Source organism: Leptonychotes weddellii, chromosome 3 (assembly GCF_054177405.1).
Source record: "Leptonychotes weddellii isolate Sample4059 chromosome 3, ASM5417740v2, whole genome shotgun sequence".
In the NCBI taxonomy this organism is placed as follows: Eukaryota; Metazoa; Chordata; class Mammalia; order Carnivora; family Phocidae; genus Leptonychotes; species Leptonychotes weddellii.
The window spans coordinates 176,090,619-176,106,493 of NC_138371.1; the positions used below are offsets into that span (position 1 = coordinate 176,090,619).

A 15,875-nucleotide genomic window follows, 5' to 3' on the forward strand; every position below is an offset into this window, starting at 1 on the left:
TTTAAAAACATGAGCCAACTATATGCTATCTATAAGAAACTCAAATAGAATGATCTAGGTAGGTTGAATGGGAAAGAATGGAAAGAGATATATCATGCAAATACTAATCAAATGAAGCATGTGTGGTTATATTAATATCATATAGACTTCACAGCAGAAAAAATTACAAGAGACATTGTGTAATGATAAAAGGTTAATCCACCAAGGGGCGCCTGGGTGGCTCAGTTGGTTGAGCGACTGCCTTCGGCTCAGGTCATGATCCCGGAGTCCTGGGATCGAGTCCCGCGTCGGGCTCCCGGCTCGGCGGGAAGCCTGCTTCTCCCTCTGATCCTCTACCCTCTCATGCTGTTTCTCTCTCTCTCTCTCAAATAAATAAATAAAATCTTAAAAAAAAAAAAAAAAAAAAAAAGGTTAATCCACCAAGAAGATAAAGCAATCCTAAATGTGTATGCACCAAACAACAGAGCTGCAAAATACGTGAAGCAGACTAATAAACTGGAAGTAGAAATAGACAAATCCACAATTTTAGTTACGGGCTTCAACACATCTCTTTCACCAATTGATAGAATAGCTAAATAGAAAATCAGCATGGATATAGAAGAACTCAACAATATTGTCAACCAAGAGGATGCCATTGACATTTGTTGAACACCCCACCCAAGCACAGCAGAATACAATTTCTTTTTAAGTGACCAGGGTAGACCATATCCTGGGCCATAAAATAAAGCTCAACAAATTTAAGAGAGTCGAGATCATGCAGAGTGTGTCCTCCAGCCACGATACAGTCAAACTAGAAACTAGTAATAGATAACAGGAAAATCTCCAAACATGTGAAAACTAAACCATATATTTAAAATAATTCATGAGTCAAAAGGAAGTCTTGAGGGAAATTAAAAAGAAATATGTATTTGTAGGACTGATGACAAATATATAACATCAAAATTCATGGGACATAGCTAAAGCAGTGTTAAAAGGAGAGTTTATAGTTCTAAGTTTATGCATTCAAAAAGAAAGTCTCAAGTTAATAATCCAAGTTCCCACTTGGAAAACAGAAAAAGGGGGGGGGTAGCAAGTAGAAGGAAGAAATAAAATGAAATTAAAACAGAAATCAATGAAATTAAAAACAGGAAAGCAAAAGGGAAAATCAGTGAAAGAACTGGTTCTTTGAAAAGTCAGTAAAATTGACAAACCTATAGCAAGAGAAAAGACACATAATCACATCAAAAATGAAATATCACTACAGACCCTTCAGACAAAAAAAGGAAATACCACACACAGTTTTATACATATAAACCCAACAAATCCAATGAAAGTGGTCTCTTCTCAAAAAACACAACCTGTCCAATTTGAAATCGATACTTTGAAGAGCCCTATAACTATTAAGGAAATTGAGTTTATAATTTAAAATCTCTCAACAAAAAAATCCTTCAGGCCCTGATGGTTTCACTGGAGAATTCTACCAAACATGTAATGAAGAGCACAAATTGTGCCCTGTATCCTTTGGAAAATAGAAGGGAGCTTCCCAGCTGGTTTATGAGGCCGGTACACCCTTCACCAAAACCAGACAAAGCACAAACAACAGCAACAAAAATTATAGATCAAATCCCTCACAAATATAGCCACAAAAATCCTTAACCACGTATTGGCAAATTGAATCCGACAGTGTATAAAAAGCATTAAACAGGCACCTGGGTGGCACAGTTGGTTGGGCATCTGACTCTTGGTTTTGGCTCAGGTCCTAATCTCATGGTTGTGGGATAGAGCCCCGAGTCGGGCTCTTAAGATTCTCTCTCCAGGGGCGCCTGGGTGGCTCAGTTGGTTAAGCGGCTGCCTTCGGCTCAGGTCATGATCCTGGGGTCCTGGGATCGAGCCCCGCGTCGGGCTCCCGGCTCAGTGGGGAGTCTGCTTCTCCCTCTCCCTCTGCCTGCCTCTCTGCCTACTTGTGCTCTCTCTCTATCTCTCTGTCAAATAAATAAATAAAATCTTTAAAAAAAAAAAAAAAGATTCTCTCTCCCTCTCCACCTTGTGCTCTCTCTCTCTTTCTCTCAAATAAATGAATAAATCTTTTCAAAAAAAGAAGCATTAAGCACCATGACCGAGAGGGTTGTGTTCTAGAAATGGAGAGCAAGTTCAATATTCAAAAATCAGTGTAATACCCTACTTTAACAAGCTAAAGAAGAAAAATCATGTGATCATATCAGCTGATGCAGAAAAAGCACTTAACAAAATTCAAGATCCATTTATGATAAAAGTTCTCAGCAGGCTGGGAATAGACAGAAACTTGATTAAAAGCATTGACGGAATCTCTACAGCCGGCATCCCATCCAGTGGTGAAGGATTGGCTATGTCTACCCCACGACTGAGAACGAGGCATGGATCTCTGCTGTCGCCTCTCTGAGGCAACCTTGTGCTAGACTTCCCAGCTAGTGGAATAAGCAAGAAAAGAAAAGACATACAGACTAGAAAGGAAGAAACAAAACTCCCCATTTTCAGATGATGGGATTGTACGTGTAGACAATGCCAAAGACTTCAAAAAACCTAGAACAAGTGAGTTCAGCAAGGCAGAGGACACAAGATTAATGCCCCCAGATCAACTATTTCATTTAATAGCAATGAACACATAGATACCAAAATTAAACATACAATACCATTGGCAATTGCTCAAAACAAGAAGGAATATGTAGGTATTAATCCAAGAGAACACTTGTGGACTCGCGTGCTGAAAGCTGCATGTTGGTGAGGACAGCACTGAAGGATCCCAGGAAATGGAGACAGGTTATGTTCATTGGTTGGGAGACTCAGCCACTAAAGATGCCAGTTCTCCCCAAGTTGATACACAGGTGTAACTCCTGTCGAGATCCAGCAAGATGTTTGTGTAGATACAGACTTCTGTAAAATTTATATAGAAAGGCAAAGGAAGTGTGATATTTTCTTCCATATTTTGAATAGTTCTAAAAAATGTGTTTTTTGAAAACTGTTTTTGAAAAAGAGCAATAAAGTTGACAACTCCATGTACTCGGTTCCAAGGCCTGTTATCTGTTGTAGGTATTACGTACAGTAATGGAGACAGAGTGGTGGGGGTGGAGGGACCGGAACAGCCCAGACCACACCAACCTGCCCACTGTGTCCCCAGGCAGCTCGGGAGACACACAGTCTCGGCCCCAGCCTGGGCCACTGAAGCAGAGTCTGTTTTGGCAAGATCTCTGGGCGATTGGTGTGGCTGGCACCACTGGGAAGCGCGGACTGCGGGCAGTGCTGGTGGAGGCTACAGCAAACCCCAACCTCTGTCCCGTGCACCCTGACGGGTAGGCAGGACGGGCTTGAGAAGACTGTGGCTGCTCAGACAGCAAGTTCTCCCTTGGCGTCCCCTGCCTTCTGCCCACACCCACTGCAGAACCTCCCTGCCTCCCAGACACCCTCTTCTCCCAGGAGGAACATGGGGTGGGCTGGTCTTCCCTGCCTCTTCTGGCTTCTGCATTCTTGTTTCTGTGACCTCTCACTTCCTCCCCTCTTTAAACTATAACCAACCTCCATCACGTCCTTTTCTTCCCCACACATTTACTGAGTACCTGCTGTGTACTAGACAGACAAGACCATGTCTGTGTGCGTCTGACATTTCTGTTGGTCCTGGCATCCCCAGATGTCCCCCGGGGGGGGGTCCCCCCAGGGTGTGCCCCAGATGTGTCTCCCCAGGTGGTTCCCCCAGGTGTGTCCCAGGCCTCTTCACTCCCCTCTCACTCCTGTTTCTCTCTGTTTGGGGCCTCAGCCCTGGGTGTAGCTGGGGGTCTCCTGCTTCAGTCCTAACTTAACCTGAAGCTTCTCTAGGCATTTATGCTTTGCTGGCACAGCCCAGGAGAGGGGAGGGAGCTGATGTGGAGCTGATCCCTCGGCAGGTGCTGGGGTTACCTTAGGTCCCCAGTGCGGGCAGGTGACCTGAGGGCAGGCTACTGTCAGTGTCAGGCCAGGTCCCCACATACTAACTAGTCCCCAGCCAGTGGTTTCACCCTCGGACACCCCAGGAAGCTGTTCACTATGCGGTTTTTTCTCTCTGAATTCCTGTTATCAGCTGTTTTTCCTCCCACTTGGAATTTTTTTAAGACAAAAATGAAATATAGTGGGAAAGCCCCCAGCGATCTTTATTAAGTTGGGGTTTCTCCTGGGCCCCTCTGCCTTCTGTTTGGCCTCCCGCTCCTGCAAGGGAACAAGCAGGTGTCCTGTCTGCCGGGGCTGGGGGCCTGACAGGGCAGCTTCAGGGAGATGCTTCGGGGTCTGGAGTTTGTCCTTCCCGGTGGGCCCTGAGGAGGAAGCAGCAGGGAGGAGGGGCTGTCTAATCCTCCTGGAAGCAGCTTAGGGGATTGTCTTTTTTTGGCACCTGCTCTGTGACCCTGGGCTGGGATTTGGCCAGAGCTGTGTCAGCTGGTTTCCCTGGGCTCCCGGCGTGGCCTCCAGTCACCCTCGCACCTGCTGGGACGCCTGCTGTCTGGGGAGGGCAGGGGACACGGGCCTGGGGTGGCAGGTCAGGCCTCTCGTGCCTGACGCAGCGGGAGGCCAGCACCAGGATGGATTTCGGTTCCCTGGAGACGGTGGTGGCCAACTCGGCCTTCATTGCTGCCCGGGGCAGCTTCGACGGGAGCAGTGGCCCATCTTCTCGGGACAGGAAGTACCTGGCCAAGCTCAAGTTGCCCCCACTGTCCAAGTGTGAGGGCCTCCGGGAGAGCCTGGACCTGGCGTTCCCGAGTGTGTGCTCAGAGCAGCCCATCGGCAAGCGGCTGTTCCAGCAGTTCCTGGGGGCTGACGAGAGGCACATGCCGGCTCTGGAGCTCTGGAAGGACATCGAGGACTATGACACGGCAGATGATGACCTCCGGCCACAGAAAGCCCGGGCCATCCTGGCCGAGTACCTGGACCCCCAGGCCAAGCTCTTCTGCAGCTTCCTGGACGAGGGGATAGTGGCGAAGGCCCGGGAGGGGCCTGTGGCGAGAGGGGATGGGCTCTTCCAGCCCCTGCTTCAGGCCACCCTCGCGCACCTGAGCCAGGCACCCTTCCAGGAGTACCTGGGCAGTCTGTACTTCCAGAGGTTCCTGCAGTGGAAGTGGCTGGAGGCCCAGCCGACGGGCGAGGACTGGTTCCTAGACTTCAGGGTCCTAGGGAAAGGTGGCTTCGGGGAGGTGTCCGCCTGCCAGATGAAGGCCACCGGCAAGCTGTATGCGTGCAAGAAGCTCAACAAGAAGAGACTCAAGAAAAGGAAGGGGTACCAGGTGGGCAGCCAGCCATTCACGATGGTGGGAGGGCCATCGGGGGCCATGTCCAGCCCCACACGGTGCCCTTCATGGGCTGGCTCCTTGGCCCTGGGGACACCGGGCCCCTCCCATTGGGCAGCCTTCTCATCCTGAGCTGATGATCTGGCCCGCGGGGCATGGAGGGGGCAGTCCACAGCTCTGCGCGCCCCCCTGCCCCCGGCCTGGCTCTGCACACACACGGGGTTTGCCCCTCCTCGGAGGCGGCCTCTGTGTTTGTTGGTGTGGGTGGTACTGCACATCCCACCAGATTTCTTCTTTTTTTTAGAGATTTATTTATTTTTATTTTATTTTTATTTTTTTAAAGATTTTATTTATTTATTTGAGAGAGAGAGAATGAGAGAGAGAGAGAGAGCACATGAGAGGTGGGAGGGTCAGAGGGAGAAGCAGGCTCCCTGCCGAGCAGGGAGCCCGATGCGGGACTCGATCCCGGGACTCCAGGATCATGACCTGAGCCGAAGGCAGTCGCTTAACCAACTGAGCCACCCAGGCGCCCCCGAGATTTATTTATTTTTAAAGATTTTATTTGAGAGAGAAAGAGAGGGAGAGCGCACAAGTAGGGGAGTGGGAGAGGGAGAAGCAATCTCCCTGCCAAGCAGGGAGCCCAATGCAGGACTCGATCCCAGGACCCTGAGATCATGACCTGAGCCGAAGGCAGACGCTTCAACAACTGAGCCCCCAGGCGTCCCTAAAGATTTATTTTGGAGAGAGCGCATGCGAGCAGGGGAGGAGGGGCAGAGGGGCAGAGAGTCTTAAGCAGACTCCGCACTGAGCACAGAGCCTGATGCGGGGCTCAATCCCACGACCCTGAGCATGAGCTGAGCCGAAACCAAGACACGGATGCTCAACCGACTGAGCCATGCAGGGTCCCCTCCTGCCAGCCTGCTTGTGTTTTTACTATTACCGTGAAATCGGGGAGCAGGTGTTAGGGGGACTGTTGGTTCTTTACCCCGGCTTTCTGGAGTTCTCCACGCACTGGCTTGTGCTATGATGGAGGGCACACTGGGAGTCCAGCCAGGCCTGGCAGCATCCGCCTTGTCTTCCCGGGCCAGGGGGGACCAAGGCAGAGCATGTTGCTGCATGGGGTCTGCTGTCCCCAATAGGGGTCAGACTCCCTTGAGGCAGGACAGCAAAAGCTGCTGTGTCATAGGAGTTCCTCTCCCGTCCTGTCCTGCCACACAGCGCAAATGCAGCTTTTGGGGTAAATAGCAGCCACCAAGGGTGTCCACCCCGGGGTTTCTCAATAGTGCTGTCCCCTTGGGGCTGCAGGGGCAAGCAGTGTCCTTCACAGTGGTCCACGTGTCGTCTTAACCCACGGTGTCTTCTGTCCCGAGTTCAGGGTCCTCACTGAACTTATTACTCAGGAAGACCTGAAATCTGCCCCACAGTGTGGATGCAGAGGGGCCTTCCGGAACACCAAGAATTCCTCCTTCACAAAGGAATTGTACCGTCCCTTCCCAAACACAACTCTAAAAAACATGTTAAATGGACAGAAAATGAGCAGATGCTGGTCCCTGGCTGTCCGCTGTCCAGGGGCCTGGAGGGAGGATCGGGTCTGGGGTTGCAGTTGGCGAGCTGGTCGGGTGTAAGGAACGGCTGGAAAGAGGGTCAGCTCTGAGCAAGGGATGTGCTGGACCCTCACCCGGTGTTGTGAAGGCTGGTCCGACTCCTGCCTCCTTGCTGGGGGCTCCAGGAAGCCTGGAGTCCTTGGTACACGCACACGTTTGCATGATTGCTTTGGTCTCTGGGGAGGGGACAAGTGAGACATGTCTGTAAGTTCTTTGCAGTTGTTTTATGCAAGCTGTGTCAAGTACCTTTGCAACTCTGTTGCTATTTTCTGGTATTTTCTGGTACTTGCTCTTTTCGGTGACATCACTTTCCTGCTTAAACCTGGGTAATGATTTGACATCTTGCTTTTCAGGGTGCTATGGTAGAGAAGAAGATTCTAGCAAAGGTACACAGCAGGTTTATAGTCTCTCTGGCCTATGCATTTGAAACCAAAACTGACCTCTGTCTGGTGATGACTATCATGAATGGAGGCGACATAAGGTAAATGGGGGAGCTGGGGCTAGGAGGGTTTGAGCAGTCACGCTTGGTGAGGGGTCTCGGGGGCCCAGGGGGCTGCCCACATGTGCAGAGAACATGGTAACACCAGGGAGAAGCCCTGGGCCCCCATCAACATGCTCCTCTGTCCCCGGGTTGCTGACACTCGAGGTGGTGTGTCCTTAGTCTTACATGAAATGGGGGGCCATGGGGAGGTTGGCCCATGGCTCTCTAGTTGCTGGGGGACCTCCAGTCCCTGGGGACCTGGGGTTGTGTGGCTGCATGGGGGTGGAGGTGCCAGGAGCACGAGGCGCCAGGGGTGAGTGCTAGTTGGGTGGACAGATGAATGAAGGGTGGGTGGGGGCCCAGTTGGGGGCATTGCATTATGACCTGCTCTTGGGGATGATAGCAGAGCTGGAAACACGACGTGGCCAACTTTGGGAACCATGGCTTTGGTCAGTGGATCCGGTCCCTGGGGAGGTTTGAGGGCCCAGCCCTGGGCTCCTGGGGGACGTCAGACCACTGACACTCAGTGGGGAAAGCCGGGCAGTCAGACCGCTCTCGCCTCTGTGTGCTGGTCTGTAAAACGGGGATAAAGAATAATCCTGGTGTTCTCGGGGCATAGTGAAGAGTGCATTAATATGTGTACGAAACCTGAAAGAGTGTCATATGTCACACAAACGGGGCCCCTGCTGTTGGTGTTATGTGCAAGCCCTCTGCCTGCGTTCTTCCTGCTGGATTCATCCCCACGGAAGCTCTGTCAGGTGTTTGTTGGCCCCGTTTTCCAGGTGGGAATTCTGAGGCTACATGGAAGAGGAGAGAAGAGACTAGGAAGTGCACACAACATGACTTAAAGGGAGCAAAGATGATCATGACACTGTCCTATGCTACACCATACTACACCATGCTACACTATGCTACACTGTGCTGCAGTATGCTAAGGTATATTGTGGTGTATATTACTACGTAGTACTACACGTTACCATACTACACGACATTACCCTGTACCAGACCGTATACACCATACCACAGTACACGGTATCATATACCATACTGTGCGATGCTAACCATAATACGTCACATGGGATTATACGACACGACGCCAGACTGTATAATGCTGCACTACGCTGTGCTGCTCTATACGATACTGTAGCATCCCCTACTGTGCTACTTTTACTGCTCTGTACTCTATTACACCGACCCGCGCTCTGCTACGTTACGCTCCACTGTACCCCATCACACCGACCCGCGCTCTGCTACGTTACGCTCCGCTGTACCCCATCACACCGACCCGCGCTCTGCTACGTTACGCTCCGCTGTACCCCATCACACCGACCCGCGCTCTGCTACGTTACGCTCCGCTCTACCCCATCACACCGACCCGCGCTCTGCTACGTTACGCTACCCTATACTACACTGTTCTCTACCGTACTCTGTGTACTATGCTACAGCGGAGTACGCTGTCCTTTATTCCACACTGGACTGGTAAGTGGACCATTCTGTATTCCTGTACCATATGGTGCCGTGTCTTACCAGACTGCCCCATACTGCACTGCATTGTCCTCTGGACACTGTGGTACGCTGTGCTTACATTTGGCACCCTGTCACACTTACTCCATTACACTGCTCTTCTGTGGTATCTTACCCTTCACTCCTCGGACTACACTGTACTATAATAAAAACGTAACACAAAAGCCATTTATCTTGTCATCACGGCTGATTTGAGGTTTTCTCTCCTGTTTTCTTGGCCTACCTCTTGCCGCCTGGTCTCTGGTATAAATAGTCGGTTTCTTTTATTCATTAGGTGTTACTTTTCTGTAGAATGTAATAGTGGGAAAGATGAGAAAGCACAGTCCCAGGGGAGGAGGGAAGCTGGGAGGAAACCACAGCGGGCCCACCCAGGAGTCCGTGTGCTCGGAGCCAATATGCTTACCCGGACACCGTATTGACTGCTGGTGGTTGAGGTGACTCGGGCCGCTTGCCTGGGCTTCCTTCATCACCCTCTGCCCTGCCTCCTTTGGCTGGCGATGGTGAAATGGCTTCAGGGTCCATTTCCTAGCCGGTGCAGGCAAGGGTCAGGGAGGTGGGGAGAGCAGTGTGCTCTTCCCTCCTGCTCCTCTCCTAACGGTTGTGGTGGAGGGTCTGTGAGGGCACATACACCAGCTGCCAGGGGCTCTTGGCACTGCTGCAGGCCTTCCAGCTGATGCCGAGGCCCCACAACGACCAGACTCTCCGCTAATACAGCAGGGGGTCCTGAGGCCCTCACTGTTCCCTGAGATTTTACTTCCCATGGACCCATGGGCACCCTGCTCACTGTGCCAGAGAAGCATGGCCTCTGTGTGGTCTGGCCCCAGGTACCACATCTACAACGTGAATGAGCAGAACCCTGGCTTCCAGGAGCCCCGCGCTGTCTTCTACACGGCCCAGATCGTCAGCGGCCTGGAGCACCTGCATCAGAGGGGTATTGTCTACCGAGACCTCAAGCCTGAGAACGTACTTCTGGACGACGACGGTGAGGTGGCCTCCCCTCTCAGGTTCCCCTCACCCAGTCTCCCCCACTCCCCATTTCTCCTCCTCCCAGCCTCCCCTCCTGGCTTCCTCCTGCCCAGACTCCCCTGGCCAGGCTCTCCTCGGTGGCCCGGGGGATCTTCGGTAGGAGGATAGGCTGGTTCCTCTTTCTGCCTTTTGAGGGATTCTCATCAGAAGGTAGCAGAGATCTAGGTTTTCTTTATGTCCCTTGGACACCCTCCCTTTGTCACTAAGTCATGCAAATGTGGGGCATTCTTGAAATGTTTTTGGGTGGATTGTGCCTCCATTCACAGTGGTGGGTGCTGCTGGGGCCCCTTTGTCCCTCTGCAGTCTGGCTGGGAGGGCAGAGGCCTCAGGGCCCTGGGGTGGGCGTGTGCTGCACGTGCGTGTTCGTGGGCACATGTGTGTGTGTGTGCAGAGGCTGCCTTTGGCTCCTGCAGGCTCAGGAAACACCAGGTGCCTTTGTTCTGCGGGGCCGCGTGTGACCTCAGCCCATGTTTGTTTTCAGGCAATATCCGAATTTCTGACCTTGGGCTGGCTGTGGAGCTGAAGGACGGGCAGACCAAGACCAAGGGCTATGCGGGCACCCCAGGTTAGCACCTGAGATCAAGGGTGGGGGCAGCCTCTTTTGCAGGGGGCAGGGAGCGAGGCCATAGGGGCCCTTGGGGGTCCCCATCCCTCATAGCAAGTAGTAGAACCACTGGGTGTGGCCAGTGGATGTGCCTGGCAGCTGACACCCACTGGCAGGGGTGATCCCTCCCACCTTTTGGTTCTGGAGTCCACCGCCTCTGTGATGGGAGCTTCTGCCTTCAGTGGCTTCCTGGACATTAGCAGAGTGTGTTTGTCCGGAGTGCCCAGCCCTGTTGGTTGGAACCCCGAGGATCTGCAGTGGATCACCAGCTGTACCCTCAACTGGACTAACACCGCCCCCAAGGTGGGCAGACTGGGAGCTGTGAGGGCTACCCGGCCCCCACCGGCATGTGGCCAGGGCCTTCGCTGTTCAGGGGAGTCCAGGGTGGGCTGTGAGGCAGGTGGGGGTGGCCCTGCGGGGGGGGGGCTGCCCGTGTCCAGTATGTGTGCGTGTGTGGGTGCGTGCACACGTGTGTCTGTGTGTGCATGTGTGTGTGCATGCACAACATGTTCTGCTGCCCCCCCCTCCACTCAGCCCAGGCGGGGAGGGAAGAAGCCCTGCAGACAACAGAGGGGACCCTCCAGAGTTGGGGTGGACACAGCAGGCAGCCCGGACTGCAGGGGGAGCTCAGTGCCGCAATGCTGCCTCTGGTCCGCGGGCACCTGGGGGTCAGTCCCCTGCCCCTCTATGTTCTGGAAGGTCCAGGGATTCTCAGAAAATCCTTCCCTGGGTTGATTTGGCTTTGAGGAGAAACTGCTGCCACTGGGATTTGGGGCCACTTGGACCTTGTTTTGTGTCCCCGGATCCTCCTGTCCTGTGCTCTGGGCCCTTTTTGGGTTTGTCCCTGCGGCTCTGTCCTCATCTGTGGCTTCATTTAGGGAAGGTCCTTCCTTTTTTTTTTTTTTTTAAAGATTTTATTTATTTATTATTTGAGAGAGAGAGAATGAAAGACAGAGAGCATGAGAGGGAGGAGGGTCAGAGGCAGAAGCAGACTCCCCGCTGAGCAGGGAGCCCGATGCGGGACTCGATCCGGGACTCCAGGATCATGACCTGAGCCGAAGGCAGTCGCTTAACCAACTGAGCCACCCAAGCGCCCCGGGAAGGTCCTTCCTATCTGAGTTTTCCAGATCCTTGTCCAGAATCTATGAAGTTCCTGCTCTGAGTGCGACCGTGTGAGTGGAAACAGTCCTCACACATTTTAGGGTGATTCAAATCATTAGGAGAAAGCCCCAGAGAATAAGGCACCACAGGCTGGATTCCAAGTAGTCCGACTCTGAGTGTAAGGGCCCTGTCGGCCGCCAGAGGGCCCCCCAGGTTTTGCTGTGGCCACTGCCTTTCTCTGAGCAGAGGAAGCAGAGGATGCATCTTTTGAGCATTTGGGGTCAGGTGCAGGGTGTGACCTGCAAAGAGACGCAGCAGATGGGAACGTTAGGATATAGGTTGGGGTGCAGCGTACTGTGTCCCTCTCCCTGGCCTCTCTGCACCCTGCCTGCTGGAGCCCCTGGAGCCAAGCCCCTGCACACAGTCAGTGAGCCACGATCAGGCACAGAGGGGCTGTGAGTGTGCCCTCTGAACCCACAGGGTTTCCAGCCCGGACATGGGGCTGGGGCCACGTGAGGAGGAATTAATAACTAGACTGAGGAGTGTTCACTCACTCATTCACCCGCTCACTCATCTGCTCACTCACTCACTCACCCACTTATCTGCTCACTCACTCATTCACTCACCTGCTCACTCACCTGCTCACTCACTCATTCACTCACTCACCCACTCACCTGCTCACCCACTCACCTGCTCACTCACTCATTCACTCACTCACTCACTCACCTGCTCACTCATTCACTCACTCACCTGATCACCCACTCACTCACTCACTCACTCATCTGTTCACCCACTCACCTGCTCACTCACTCACTGGCTCACTCACTCATTCACTCGTTCACTCACTCATTCACTTACTCATTCCCTCACTCACTCATGCACTCAGTCACTCACCTGCTCGTTCAGGTGACAAACGTTTACTGGTGCTTACTTTGTCCCAGGTGTCATGTAGGTCCTCGGGATACAAAACGATGTGTTACCCAGATTGAGTTGGAGAGCAGACCAGAGGTGCCACTGGGGTGTTTGCTGCAGAAATGGATCCCCTCCCTGCGGCCTGCTGTGCCTTTCTCCCAGACCCTGTTTTAATCTAGAGGTGGTAGGCTGTTAAATATGTCTTTCTTACAGCACCTGAGCCATCTGAACAATAGTGCCATTCCTGGAAAGTGGGACCTACAAAGGGGTGAAGGGATGCCAGGGCCAGGAGGGTCTATGGAATTTCACACGGGCAACCTCTACGGGGAGAAGTGAGTCTGTGGTCACATCAGCTTGACCGCTGTTGCTGAGCACATCCCCTCTTGGAGACTGGCTGTGAGCATGGTGTATCAGGGCCAGGAGGGACCAGAAATCAGCAGACACATTAGCGTTCCTTCCTCGGAATGTCTGGAGCCGTCAGGCATGGAGGCCACCCGTGCCCAGCCCGTAACACCTACCCCTGGTCCCAGGGCACTGGACCGTGGGCCCCAGAGACTGGCCCGTCCACCCTTCCCGCATGCGGCTGGCTCCCAAACAGTGGCAGTTAGGGAGTGGAGGCCCAGAATGTGCTTTCAGGGGTGCAGGGCTCCCCGCCCGAGTGTGGCACAGATCTGGCAATGGTGGGCGTCTGGACTGCTCTTTGGGGTGTGTGGGCGTAAACGGGTCCTTCTGTGCCCTTTCAGGAAGGGGCCAGTAGTGCCTGACCACACACGCCCATGACGCCACGGGTCACCGTTGTGCCCATCTGCCGTGGCGTGCCCCGGGGAGATGGACCTTCCCGCTTACGTGAGGCGGAGTGCTGCTTAGCCCGGGGCAGTTTTGCCCGAAAGAGACGCTCAGCAATGTCTGGAGGCATTTTGGGGTGCGACAACTGGGGGGTGCCAAGTATCGGTGTGGCCGGGACGCTGCTCCCCACTGCGTGGTGCACGGGGCAGCCCCACCACAGAAGGGACAGGGCGAGGAGCCCACGGCCGTGCGTGTGGTGCTGTCTGTCACGCGCCTGCCCGGGCAGGGCACGTGCTCCCCACCAGGCCCTGCGTCTGACTGAGTCTGTGCACGGTTCTTGCCCGGCAGGTTTCATGGCCCCCGAGCTGTTGCGGGGCGAGGAGTACGACTTCTCTGTGGACTACTTCGCCCTGGGCGTCACGCTGTATGAGATGATCGCAGCCAGAGGACCCTTCCGGGCCCGAGGAGAGAAGGTAGGAGGTCACTCAGCATGTGTCCGGCAGCCGCCCTGTGACCACCCTCCGTGTGGCGGCCGCGGTTCAGGCCTAGAGCACGAGGCTTCTCGTGGTAAATCCTTCTGGGCAGGAGGGGGGACACGGTGTCCTCATCTCATGGAGCCTCCCACGGTAAGATGCATTTCAGGACCAGCCGTGCCTGGACCTCCCCAAACCCACCCCCACGAGCAGCCCGCAGCAACCCCCCAGACCAAGCCAGTCCCTCCCCAGGATCGTGCTTCTACTGCAGACCAGCGAGCCCTCCGTCTGGCCCGTCAGCCTTTCTGAATAGGGGGCAGTGGGCATCACATCGCTGTGCCCTGACCCCGGGGCCCCATGCCCTCCTCCGCACCGTCTGCCCCAGGGTCTAGTGGGGGGTGCTCCTGCTACGGCCCCAGGGCCACAAATACAGGCTCACCTTGGAGACCTCTCGGGTCCAGCTCAGACCACCGTAATAAGGCAGATGCCACGGTCAAGCGAGTCAAATGAACTTCTTGGTTTCCTGGTGCACATAACAGTTATGTTTACAGCAAGCTGGAGTCTCCTGAGTGCGCAGTGGCCGTGTGTCTAAAAAATCGTCCATGTACCTTGATTAACAAACACTTGATAGCCAACTGTCCTCAGGGTTTTCAGTGAGTTGTGATCACTGACCGCAGATCACCGTAACAATTGTAGTAATAATGAACACGTTTGAAATACTGTGAGAATCTCCAGAATGTGACAGAGACATGAAGTGAGCACAGGACAGACTCGCTCGAGGCAGGGTTGCCGCAAACCTTCCATTTGTGAAAGACGCAGTTTTCTCGAAGCACAATGAAGAGGTGTGCCCATAGACGGCATCTGGGGGCCTCATCTGCTGTTCAGATCAAACGGAGCAAAGCCAGCCTCTTCTCGCCGCTCGGGTGCGGGCGGCTCCAAGGCACGACGGTCGGCCGGGCGTGAGGGAACCAGGGCCGAGGGGGCATCGCGGGGCCGTGCAAACAGTAGTCTTTAGACGCACCGGAGGTCACGCCCTTCACTTTCTTCTGCGGGGCCTCCTAGTGTGTCCATCCGCAGGCCCACTCCGGTCCTGGGACAGCTGTGAGAACAAACCACGTCCCTGGTCTTCCGAGAGCAGAGGGCCTCACACGGCTAACACGTAGCTTGCTGTGTCTCTGCACGTCCGCCCTGACTCCACTCACCTGCTTTCTCTCCTGACTTGCAACCTCTCGGAAGAACAAGATGAGGCAACGTGGTGTGGGACCGTGCGTAGGGGCCTGGCCTCGGGCCGTGGGAGAGGCCCCAGCGCGGAGCGCTCACTGACCATGGCCTGACTAGAACCCCGGTTTTCTGTGTGTGAATGAGCCTGATGGGCTCAGGCAAGAAGCACATGGCGGCCCACCGTGGCTCCTTGTCTCATGGCCCGCGGGAGGGCGAGTGTCAGGCCTGGAGAGGAACCGTGGGTGGGCCCGTTGCTGTGCAATTTTAGGAAAGGCAAATCTAACGTGTGGTGAGAGCAGACAGCCAGTGTTCCCCGAGCCGCGGTGGAGATGGGCTGCAAAGGGCACAGGGTGCATCTGGGGTCCTCGTGGGGCTCCTTGCTGACTGTCCAGGCCCTTCACCCCCGTGACTGGGAACGGGCTTCTGTGGTATGTAGATTATACTCCGTAAAGCGGAGTCAGGACTTCGCTCCTCGGACTGCAGATCCTGAGCCCTTTACATGCTCATGTGCTGGGGGGCAGGGGGACACACACTCAGGGCCCGCGCCACCTCCGCCCCTCACCACCTCTGCGCCTCACCTCTGCCGTCACCTCCGCCTTCACCTCCACCCCTCACCTCCGCCATCACCTCCATCCCTCACCTCCACCCCTCACCTCTGCCCCTCACCTCTGCCGTCACCTCCGCCTTCACCTCCACCCCTCACCTCCGCCGTCACCTCCATCCCTCACCTCCACTCCTCACCTCCATCCCTCACCTCCACCCCTCACCTCCATCCCTCACCTCTGCCCCTCACCTCCACCCCTCACCTCCGCCCCTCACCTCCATCGCTCACCTCCACCCCTCACTTCCGCCTTCACCTCCGCCCCTCACCACCTCTGCCCC

The 15,875-nt window shown here is 54.4% G+C and overlaps 1 protein-coding gene across 1 annotated transcript; it reads left to right on the top strand.

Annotated features, from left to right (window-relative positions):
• Positions 1–4,559: 4,559 nt before the first annotated feature.
• On the top strand, positions 4,560–14,081 carry GRK1 (G protein-coupled receptor kinase 1). The gene is made up of 5 exons (XM_006738686.2): positions 4,560–5,258; positions 7,219–7,346; positions 9,695–9,852; positions 10,378–10,461; positions 13,648–14,081. Exons 1-5 carry the CDS (start codon positions 4,560–4,562, stop codon positions 14,079–14,081), a joined length of 1,503 nt encoding a protein of 500 aa, XP_006738749.2.
• The last annotated feature ends 1,794 nt before the right edge of the window (positions 14,082–15,875 follow it).

Bases quoted from the DNA above. Each gene is read 5' to 3' on its own strand.
- GRK1 (XM_006738686.2), top strand. From the start codon at position 4,560: ATGGATTTCGGTTCCCTGGAGACGGTGGTGGCCAACTCGGCCTTCATT. The intron at 5,259-7,218 runs GTGGGCAGCCAG...CTTGCTTTTCAG, and splicing joins AGAAAAGGAAGGGGTACCAG to GGTGCTATGGTAGAGAAGAA. The intron at 7,347-9,694 runs GTAAATGGGGGA...GTCTGGCCCCAG, and splicing joins ATGAATGGAGGCGACATAAG to GTACCACATCTACAACGTGA.